The 11,526-nt window shown below is 38.9% G+C and overlaps 1 protein-coding gene across 1 annotated transcript; it reads right to left on the bottom strand.

Annotated features, from left to right (window-relative positions):
• Positions 1-4,959: 4,959 nt before the first annotated feature.
• Positions 4,960-9,037, bottom strand: LOC124396909 (mucin-5AC-like). Its single transcript, XM_046866289.1, has 3 exons — positions 8,981-9,037; positions 8,441-8,493; positions 4,960-8,033 (listed from the first exon to the last, which is right to left on the bottom strand). The coding sequence occupies exons 1-3, from the start codon at positions 8,995-8,997 to the stop codon at positions 4,960-4,962; spliced, it is 3,144 nt and encodes a 1,047-aa protein (XP_046722245.1). The 5' UTR covers positions 8,998-9,037.
• Positions 9,038-11,526: the final 2,489 nt, after the last annotated feature.

The raw sequence follows: 11,526 nt of genomic DNA, 5'->3' as shown, positions 1-11,526 counted from the left end.
CACCTCTTTGTAGGTGTCATTGGTGAGGGAGGTGTTCACTGGAATGCTGATGTTACTGATGAGAAACGTGAAGTTGACTGCAAAGGTCGTGTCTGAAATTTCTGTAGAACAAAACAAATGTGATTTAGAAGAGCTGATAATGTTCATGGTGATGAGACAATGATTTGTATTTTATATAAATGTTTTGTAAGAAGAAAGCAGACATACTTGCATAGGTGAAGTTCAGCACTGTAACAGCATCAGTAAGATTTGAGAGTCGAGCACTCAGTAGAGATTGAGTTGCATTGATGACCATATTCTCAGTTGGAACAAGAGAGGAGAAGTTAAAGACCATCAAGGTCTGAACTACAGCTGATCCAGGTCTGAAAAGATTAAATATTTTATCATTATTTTCACACAATCAAGATAAAATATCCATATTTAATACCGGGCACCATCTGGAACCGAACCTACATTACTGACGGAGTTGCTGCTGATGTCAGAACAACAGTTCCTGCAGTTGAAGGAGAAGCCGTTGTAGTCGACGCTGCAAACAAAACAATTTTGTAACTTGTTCGGTCCATTAAACCTGCTGTGATTCACAACTGAAAGTAGCATAGCGTGTGATTCAAGAAGTTATTGTGGCATACCATTCTGTGTCATGAGCCTACTGAGGAAAGCTGCTGGTGTTTTGGTGTCTCCATCTTGGAAGTGGTACTCCATGCTACCATTAACCTGGTTTCCTGAGCTCCTGTTACCAATAAAAGAAAGCACATACATCACAACACAATTCAATTTGCAATAAGAATTACAGAATTGATTTTCAGAGGAGAAAAGGATAAAGCTTTGAACTTACACGAAGAAAGAGTTCTTGGGTTCAAATGAGGCTGCATCAGGGTTATTGAGCAAAGTGTTGAGCTGAAGATGGAACGAGAACGAATGAGGTTTTAAGTGAGTTTAAAAAACTTGCCATTGTACAACTTTTAAACTTTTGTTTATAACAACTGAAATGTTATTTCTTTTTCAATGAAAATATAAACATCATGTTATATTTAACCTAAGATTTTTAGAAGTCATTTTATATATAAATGTTAAACTAATATTCTGATCTTTTAAATACACCATGTTCTTAAAAGGATGTTGTACTACATTACATTTTGAAGCTGACTACTGTCTCCGGAAGCCTTTCTACTGGTTCCAATAAAGACTCTATGTTTAGAAAAATCCCTGTCGTTGTCCTGCTTTTGGGTCCCACCAGCTGGTAGGCTCACTGACACAATAATCTGGCCAAAACATGGATCCACAAAATCCTCAGAAGCACAAAACCGTCAGGCTCTTCTCACCTACCGTGGCAAACACCTAGAACCCCACATTTCCCTGAGCGACCATGGATCAATTCCGATCGCAGAGCGCTACGATTCAATGCAGATGGTGTATGGAAGACTGTTTTTACTTCCTGACAGACCAGGTGAAGATAAACTACATCATCTCCTTCCTATCGGGCAAAGCCCTAAGTGGGCCATGGCTGTTTGGGATGCCCAGGGTCCCAGCTGTTCGAGCTACCGTTCAAGCTCCTGATTGACCAGCCTAGCAACAAACCTGTTCCCAAGCCTCTGAGTCCCGCTGGGGGCATTGGCCAGCCTCTGAACCCTGCACGGGGGACCAGCAATGCCTGCATTACTGCCAGGAGCATCACACAGACTTCCTCTTTGGCTGGAGATGTTGACCAACTTTCCTGGCCTGCCGAGATCACCGCCGGGCCTGTCTGCCCTGCGGAGCGTGCCCCCCAGTATGCCTTTGTGCCAAGCAGGCTCATGAGCCTGTCAGCCTTTGACTCCTCGTCCTGCTGCGTTGCTGAGAATGTTCCCCAGCCTGCCTGCTCTTCTGAGAATGTCTCCCAACCCGCCTGCCATGCTAAAGTCTTCGCTCAGCTTCCGAGCCTCACTGATGATGTCACTCTGCACACTAGCCCAGCAGATGGCGTTGCACCACTCTCTAGCCCCACCGATAACATCGCTCCATTCTCTAGTCCGTTGACAATGTCGCTGACAACATATTTATGTTTCTGAGCCACGCAGAAAACGTCGCTCTGATCACAAGTGCCGCTCAGGCCTTTCGGGAGGCGCCGCTCCGCCCATTCACGTCGGCCAGAACGTCTGGGTGCGCACCAGGACCAGCCCTGAATGCAGCCTCCAGCAGACTCACCCTGCTCTTTATCAGGCCTTTCCGGCCCCAAGGAACCGATATTCTGTGTCAGTCTGTGTCGGTGTCAAGGGATTGCCATATTTTTGAAAGAATTTTATTCCAAGTCTTCAACTGTTTTCAACCCATTCGGTGTTTAAACCAGGAAACACCCAGGATCTAAAGCTGGTCCACTCTCTCCATCATCACACTTCTTCTCTGAACAGATCTCACCTTCGCACCACGACACTTTAAACTCTGGACTTGCACAGCAAAGTGCACTTTATATTTATTTATTTTATACCACACCATTCTGCACACGGACACTTCATGGACACTCTATACCGCACACGGACACTTACGGACCCTTACACCACACCATACTGCACACGGACACTTTATGGACAACCCACCACTAAAATTGTCTATTGTTTACACTTTGGTACACATTGTTTACTGTTTCACTGTCTACTGCCATAAGGATTTTCTTGTATATACATTTTTCTCTTTGTTCACATACATATCTTTATTTATCCTTTATATCTTATATTTTATTTTATATAGTTTTTATACTTTATTTATCTGCTTTTTTTCTTTCTCCCCACCCTATTTCCCTCTTGCCGGACCGTCGTATAAAGCATTTCACTGCATGTCGTGCCCTGTATGTATGTGTATGTGATGAATAAAATTTGATTTGATTTGATTTGATTTGATTTGATTTGATTTGAACCCATCTCTGAATATATAACAGCACTGTAAGGCACGGTCATGCTCACTCACATTCTTATTGACGATCCTCTGCACTTCTGTGTAGGTGTCATTGGTGAGGGAGGTGTTCACTGGAATGCTGATGTTACTGATGAGAAACGTGAAGTTGACTGCAAAGGTCGTGTCTGAAATTTCTGTAGAACAAAACAAATGTGATTTAGAAGAGCTGATAATGTTCATGGTGATGAGACAATGATTTGTATTTTATATAAATGTTTTGTAAAAGAAAGCAGACATACTTGCATAGGTGAAGTTCAGCACTGTAACAGCATCAGTAAGATTTGAGAGTCGAGCACTCAGTAGAGATTGAGTTGCATTGATGACCATATTCTCAGTTGGAACAAGAGAGGAGAAGTTAAAGACCATCAAGGTCTGAACTACAGCTGATCCAGGTCTGACGAAAGAAATAATTATATTATTTCTAATTAAGAAACTATTGTGAATTTTTAGTATTTTTTTTATATATGTTTCAGAACATAACATACATTACGGAGACTGTATTGGTAGAACTCTCAGTTGATGCCGCTGTGTTTGTAGTGTTGAGTGGAGGAGGAGGTGGGAATGAAATTGTCGTTGCATCATTTGCCTTTATAGTGTTTAGATTTGAAGACATATACACATTATTATTTGCTGAATCAATGTTGCCAGTTATTGGTTTAAAAGATGTTGTACCCTGTGTTCTGGTCACTTTGGATGTGATCATTTCTGTTGTTTGTGTTGTAGTTGCTGCAGAATTTGTAGTTGTATCTGTTATTTCTGTACCTGTGCTTGGAGCTAGATTAGATGTAAATGCAGTTATTTGTGGAATTATTGTAGCCTGTGATGTGGGTACACTACTTGCAATAAATTCTGGTGATAGTGCTGTATTTGGCACTACAGCTGTAAGCTTGGTTGTCCCTGATGTTGTTGATTCATAGTTTGCTACTGATGCAGCTACACTAGATGTAGATTTAAGTGTTTGTGTGGTTGTTTGCCCTGTGTGTGTTGGAGGCCATGTTGTAAATATAGTGCTTGTAGTAAGTTCTGTTTTTGTCAATATAGTAGAGTTTTGCAATAGAGAAGATGTTGTTGTAGCCTGAGTTGAGGGTACAGTACTAGTGGTCGCCTCTGGTGATAATGTTGTAGGTGATGGTACAGTTGTAGGTTTGGTTGGTGTCACTGTACTTGGTGTTTCATTGCTTCTAGTTATTCCAACTAAAGTAGAGATAGATTCAAGTGTTTGTGTGGTTGTTGTAACCTGTTTTGTAGGTACTGTACTAGGGCTCACTTCTGGTGATAGTGTTGTAGTTGATGAAATAGCTGTAGGGTTGTTTGTTGGTGATGTAGTTTTTGTTTCATTGCTTGCAGTTGATGCAACTAAAGTAGACATAGATTCAGGTGTTTGTGTGGTTGTTGTAGCCTGTGTTGTAGGTACTGTACTAGTGTTTAATCCTGGTGATAGTGTTGTAGTTGATGAAATAGTTGTAGGGTTGTTTGTTGGTGATGTAGTTGTTGTTTCATTGCTTGTAGTTGATGCAACTAAAGTAGACATAGATTCAGGTGTTTGTGTTGTTGTTGTAGCCTGTGTTGTAGGTACTGTACTAGTGGTCACGACAAGCAATACATTTGTAGTTGAATGAACAGCTGTAGTTGTTGATTCATTGACTGTAGTGGTTGTAGCTGGAGTAGATTGGGTTGTTGTATCCTGTGTTGTAGGTAAAGTTCTAGTGGTCACCTCTCGTGATAGTGTTGTCGTTAATGGAATAGTTGTAGGGTTGGTTGTTGCTGATGTAGTTGTTGATTCACTGTTGGCAGCTGTTGAAGCTTGAATAGATGTGGTTTCAGTTGGTTTTGTGGTTGTTGTAGCCTGTGTTGTATGTACTGTACCAGTGCTTACTTCTGGTGATGGTGTTGTTGATGGAGAAGTTGTAGTTTTGGTTGTTTCCACTGTACTTGTTGTTTCATTGCTTGTAGTTGATGCAACTAAAGTAGACATAGATTCAGGTGTTTGTGTGGTTGTTGTAGCCTGTGTTGTAGGTACTGTACTAGTGTTTAATCCTGGTGATAGTGTTGTAGTTGATGAAATAGTTGTAGGTTGTTTGTTGGTGATGTAGTTGTTGTTTCATTGCTTGTAGTTGATGCAACTAAAGTAGACATAGATTCAGGTGTTTGTGTGGTTGTTGTAGCCTGTGTTGTAGGTACTGTACTAGTGGTCACGACAAGCAATACATTTGTAGTTGAATGAACAGCTGTAGTTGTTGATTCATTGACTGTAGTGGTTGTAGCTGGAGTAGATTGGGTTGTTGTATCCTGTGTTGTAGGTAAAGTTCTAGTGGTCACCTCTCGTGATAGTGTTGTCGTTAATGGAATAGTTGTAGGGTTGGTTGTTGCTGATGTAGTTGTTGATTCACTGTTGGCAGCTGTTGAAGCTTGAATAGATGTGGTTTCAGTTGGTTTTGTGGTTGTTGTAGCCTGTGTTGTATGTACTGTACCAGTGCTTACTTCTGGTGATGGTGTTGTTGATGGAGAAGTTGTAGTTTTGGTTGTTTCCACTGTACTTGTTGTTTCATTGCTTGTAGTTGATGCAACTAAAGTAGACATAGATTCAGGTGTTTGTGTGGTTGTTGTAGCCTGTGTTGTAGGTACTGTACTAGTGGTCACCTCTGATGATAGTGTTGTAGTTGATGGAGTAGTTGTAGGGTTGATTCTTGCCGATATAGTTGTTGATTCACTGTTAGCATTTATTGAAGCTTGAGAAGATGTAAATTCAGATGTTTGAGAGGTTGTTGTAACCTGTATTGTAGGTACTGTGCTAGTGCTCACTTCTGGTGACGGTGTCGTAGTTGATGAAATAGTCGTAGGGTTAGTTGTTGCTGATGTAGTTGTCGATGTACTGTTAGCAATTGTTGAATTTAGAGTAGATGTAGATTCAGTTATTTTTGTGGTTGTTGTAGCCTGTGTTGTAGGTACTGTACTTGTGGTCGGTCCTTGTGATAGTTTTGTAGTTGATGAAATAGTTGCAGGGTTGTTTGTTGGTGATGTAGTTGTTGTTTCATTGCTTGTAGTTGATGCAACTAAAGTAGACATAGATTCAGGTGTTTGTGTGGTTGTTGTAGCCTGTGTTGTAGGTACTGTACTAGTGTTTAATCCTGTTGATAGTGTTATAGTTGATGGAATACTTGTAGGGTTGGTTGTTGCTGATGTAGTTGTTGATTCACTGCTGGCATTTGTTGAAGCTTGAGTAGATGTAGATTCAGTTAGTTTTGTGGTTGTTGTAGCCTGAGTTGTATGTACCGTACTATTGCTTACTTCTGATGATGGTGTTGTTGATGGAGAAGTTGTAGTTTTGGTTGTTTCCACTGTACTTGTTGTTTTATTGCTTGTAGTTAATGCAACTAAAGTAGACATAGATTCAGGTGTTTGTGTGGTTGTTGTAGCCTGTGTTGTAGGTACTGTACTAGTGGTCACGACAAGCAATAAATTTGTAGTTGAATGAACAGCTGTAGTTGTTGATTCATTGACTGTAGTGGTTGTAGCTAGAGTAGATTGGGTTGTTGTATCCTGTGTTGTAGGTAAAGTTCTAGTGGTCACCTCTTGTGATAGTGTTGTTGTTGATGGAATAGTTGTAGGGTTGGTTGTTGCTGATGTAGTTGTTGATTCACTGTTGGCAGCTGTTGAAGCTTGAATAGATGTGGTTGCAGTTGGTTTTGTGGTTGTTGTAGCCTGTGTTGTATGTACTGTACCAGTGCTTACTTCTGGTGATGGTGTTGTTAATGGAGAAGTTGTAGTTTTGGTTGTTTCCACTGTACTTGTTGTTTCATTGCTTGTAGTTGATGCAACTAAAGTAGACATATATTCAGTTGATTTTGTGGTTGTTGTAGCCTGTGTTGTATGTACCATACCAGTGCTTACTTCTGGTGATGGTGTTGTTGATGGAGAAGTTGTAATTTTGGTTGTTTCCACTGTACTTGTTGTTTCATTGCTTGTAGTTGATGCAACTAAAGTAGACATAGATCCAGTTGGTTTTGTGGTTGTTGTAGCCTGTGTTGTATGTACCGTACCAGTGCTTACTTCTGGTGATGGTGTTGTTAATGGAGAAGTTGTAGTTTTGGTTGTTTCCACTGTACTTGTTGTTTCATTGCTTGTAGTTGATGCAACTAAAGTAGACATAGATTCAGGTGTTTGTGTGGTTGTTGTAGCCTGTGTTGTAGGTACTGTACTAGTGGTCACCTCTGATGATAGTGTTGTAGTTGATGGAGTAGTTGTAGGGTTGATTTTTGCCGATATAGTTGTTGATTCACTGTTAGCATTTATTGCAGCTTGAGACGATGTAAATTCAGATGTTTGAGAGGTTGTTGTAACCTGTGTTGTAGGTACTGTACTAGTGCTCACTTCTGGTGATGGTGTTGTAGTTGATGAAATAGTCGTAGGGTTGTTTGTTGGTGATGTAGTTGTTGTTTCATTGCTTGTAGTTGATGCAACTAAAGTAGACATAGATTCAGGTGTTTGTGTGGTTGTTGTAGCCTGTGTTGTAGGTACTGTACTAGTGGTCACCTCTGATGAAAGTGTTGTAGTTGATGGAGTAGTTGTAGGGTTGATTCTTGTCGATATAGTTGTTGATTCGCTGTTAGCATTTATTGAAGCTTGAGAAGATGTAAATTCAGATGTTTGTGTGGTTGTTGTAGCCTGTGTTGTAGGTACTGTACTAGTGCTCACTTCTGGTGATGGTGTTGTAGTTGATGGAACAGATGTAGTTGTTGAGTCATTGTTCGCAGTGAGTGTAGCTAGAGTAGATGGGCTTGTTGTAGCCTGTGTTGTAGATACTGTACTACTGGTCAATCCTGGTGATAATGTTGTAGTTAATAGAACAGTTGAAGTTGTTGATTCATTGTTCGTAGTGGTTGTAGTTAGAATAGATTCAGGAGTTTGTGTAATTGTTTGTCCTGTCAGTGTTGTTGGCTGTGCTCGGAATACTGTGCTTGTAGTCAGTTCAGTTGGTGGTACAATCATGGTTTCCCCTGCCATTTGTGTTGTCCATTTGGTGGTACTGTTCCCGTCTGTAGTTTCTGCTGTATTTGATATTGTAGTTTGTGCTCCAGCCCCATAAAGCACCAGCCAAAAGCACACTGTTGCAATAATACATTATAATCATTTAAAGTTGCAAAATAATTCATTTACAAAAGCTTTTTAATAAAATTACTTTAAGACTTATTGATTATTTTGGGTTCATCTGACATCATATAGCCAAGCAACTTCCTGTGTGTTTTGACAGATTGTAAGAGGAATATTTACTTATATTAGATTTATTTTTCATATTAAGAAAGTAAGGTAATTCACTAATTATTTCTTGTAGGCCACACACACACACTCACAAATTGAATTTAAGAACAGATATCTGTATTATACATAAGCATTCATTAATATGCATTAAACATAGTAGCAGAAGTGTGTGTAGTATAATGTTATACTTTACATTACAAAATATGGCATAAACATACATTACATTTTGAAGTGAAAGATCAAATATACTTACATATCTTGAAGGGAGTTGTGTAAATGGTGCCATATCTTTTAACGATAGCACACCTGCTGATATTTAGCCAGATCAATTCAGAATTATTAATACAATACCTGAGGGCATGGTCTGAAATTGTTGCTAAAATACAACCTACATGTAATTTTTGGCATGTAACAATATGAGTAAACTTTCATCCAGGTTGGTCTGGAAATCATGTTTTCCAAATATGCTCCTGAGGCTTTTTAGTAGAATACAATAAGCAAAAACCTTTTTTTAAAATCACCCAAGATGTTGGAAATAATGGGCATAGTTTTGACATATTGGGGTGTTTTGAACATTTTGTACAGATATTTCAAACAACTATAACCATAAACCTACTTCCAAATTAAGTATCTATCTATCTATCTATCTATCTATCTATCTATCTATCTATCTATCTATCTATCTATCTATCTATCTATCTATCTATCTATCTATCCATCCATTTCATAGAAATGCTAGTCATAATAATAACAATTATTATACTAACAAAGTTATCTGGTTGAAAAAAGTTACCTTATTATATTTTTCATGGTGATAATTTCCAAAGATTTTCCAAGCTCAAATGATGCTCTCTCTCACTCTTCCAGCAATATCCTTACTGAGAACAGGATCTCATTAAGAAATAATTTACCACAATTTCACCCTGATTTATAAGGAGTGGTTATGGGTGTAATGCTGAAGATGTCATTGAGACAAAGGCTATTTTTAAAACACTTACAATAATGGGTGTTTCTTTATACAGAGATGTTTTACATACTGTTTGATACAAATTATAAAAGTAGCCCAGGCAACAGAGTTAAACTTGATTTAGAAACAGACCAAATTTTAGAATTATATGGATTTTATGTACAAGGTGTACAATTGGTTTAAATGTATAGTAATGGACTATATTATATTAATCAAACGCTAAGATTGTTTTTATTTATTGTTTAGCAATTACCAATTTACACGTATTGCAAATGTGTGCTGCATTCAAAGTATAAATCAGTCTAACAAAATAGTCACTGGTTCACTGAGTTTTTAAGGTCAAGAAAATATGATCATATAACCCAAATCTTCTCATCCCTACAATGGCTTCCTGTTAAGTTTCAAATCCACTACAAACTACTGCTACTTACTTATAAAACACTAAATGGTTTATCTCCATGTATCTCTCCAGTCTTCTAACACGCTACAATCCGTCACGCTCCCTGAGATCTCAAAACTCTGGACTTCTAGTAGTTCCTAGAAGAACAAAGTCCACTAAAGGTGGTAGAACATTCTCACATTTAGCTCCTAAACTCTGGAATAGTCTTCCTGACAGTGTTTGGAGCTCAGACACACTCTCCCAGTTTAAGTGTAGATTAAAGACGTATGTTTTTAGCGAGTTCTACACATAACACACATCACATCATAACCTTGTGCTCCAGAACATCTGATCACATCACATTATCAACTTGTGCTGTTAAGTCAAGTCAAGTTTATTTGTATTGCTCTTTTCACAACAGACATTGTCTCAAAGCAGCTTTACAGAAATAAACAGTGAAGGTGAATGGTGTGCATTTATCCCTGATGAGCAGCCGTGGCGACTGTGGCAAGGAAAAACTCCCTTAGATGTTATGAGGAAGAAACCTTGAGAGGAACCAGACTCAAAAGGGGAACCTCATCCTCATTTGGGTGACATCAAGAGTTTGATCATAAATCTTTCAACAATACAGAACACTGTAGAGTGAGAACTAACATGAGTACTGGAGTATAAGATTATAAGTAAATGTTCTTTCTACAGTCTTTGGTATAAAAGTAGGAGCTACTGATCTCAACATTTGTGATCATCACAGATCCAGCACCAGCTTCTCCGTGCCAGAGCCTTTAAACACTCCAGGAGGTCCAATGTCAAAACTCCACACAAGTAGTGGGATCCAATTGGCACTGGTACGTCTCTAGATGGTTCAGGATGTTTGCGAGTTCGGCATCTACTTCTTTTCGGATTGTAGCGTGTTAAAAGACTGGAGAGATACATGGGAGCCAAACCATTTATGGCTTTATAAGTAAGTAGCAGTAGTTTGTAGTCTATTCGAAACTTAACAGGAAGCCAGTGTAGGGATGATAAGATTGGGGTTATATGGTGATATTTTCTTGACCTGGTAAGAACTCTTGCTGCCGCATTCTGAACTAACTGAAGCTTGTTTATTAATAATGCAGGACATCCACCTAGTAATGCATTACAATAGTCTATTCTGGAGGTCATGAACGTATGGACGAGCTTCTCTGCATCGGATATAGAACATATTTACTTTTAATCACCACATTATCTGTGTAAAGCTGCTTTGAGACAATGTTCATTGTTAAAAGCGGTATACAAATAAAAATGAATTGAATTGAATTGAATATAGACAACATATTTCTTAGCTTAGAAATATTTCTAAGGTGAAAGAAGCTGTTTTTGTAACTTGGTTGATATGATTTTTAAAAGATAAGTTGCTGTCTAAAATAACTCCCAGGTCTTTTACTGTTGAAATAGTGGTTACAGAACATCCGTCTAAATGCAGGTTGAGATGCTGGAGCTTCTGTATACTAGTTTTTGGGCCGATAAGCAAAATCTCCGTCTTATCAGAATTTAAAAGTAGAAAGTTATGAGTCATCCAATCTCTTATTTCCTTAACACACTCAGTTATCCAAGTTAATTGAGCGTATCGCCTGGTTTAGATGATATATATAGCTGGGTATCATCAGCATAACAATGGAAGCTAATTTCATGCCTTCTAATAATATTTCCTAAGGGAAGCGTGTATATTGTGAAGAGCAGGGGTTCTAGAACTGAACCTTGTGGCATGCCATAGTTCACTAGCATTAGCCTGGATAGCTCTCCATTTAAGTCTACGAAATGGTAACGATCGGACAGGTAGGATTTAAACCAGCTTAATGCCTGTCCCTGAATGCCGATGTAATTCTGTAAGCGATCTAGGAGAAGATCATGATCTATAGTGTCGAATGCAGCACTAAGATCTAGTAAAACCAACAGCGAGATGAAGCCTTGGTCTGAAGCTAAAAACAGGTCATTAGTGATTTTAACTAGAGCA

This window comes from Silurus meridionalis, chromosome 2 (genome assembly GCF_014805685.1).
Source record: "Silurus meridionalis isolate SWU-2019-XX chromosome 2, ASM1480568v1, whole genome shotgun sequence".
In the NCBI taxonomy this organism is placed as follows: domain Eukaryota; kingdom Metazoa; phylum Chordata; class Actinopteri; order Siluriformes; family Siluridae; genus Silurus; species Silurus meridionalis.
The sequence above is the reverse complement of the archived record's forward strand: the minus strand, read 5'-3'. Positions and strand labels throughout refer to the sequence as shown.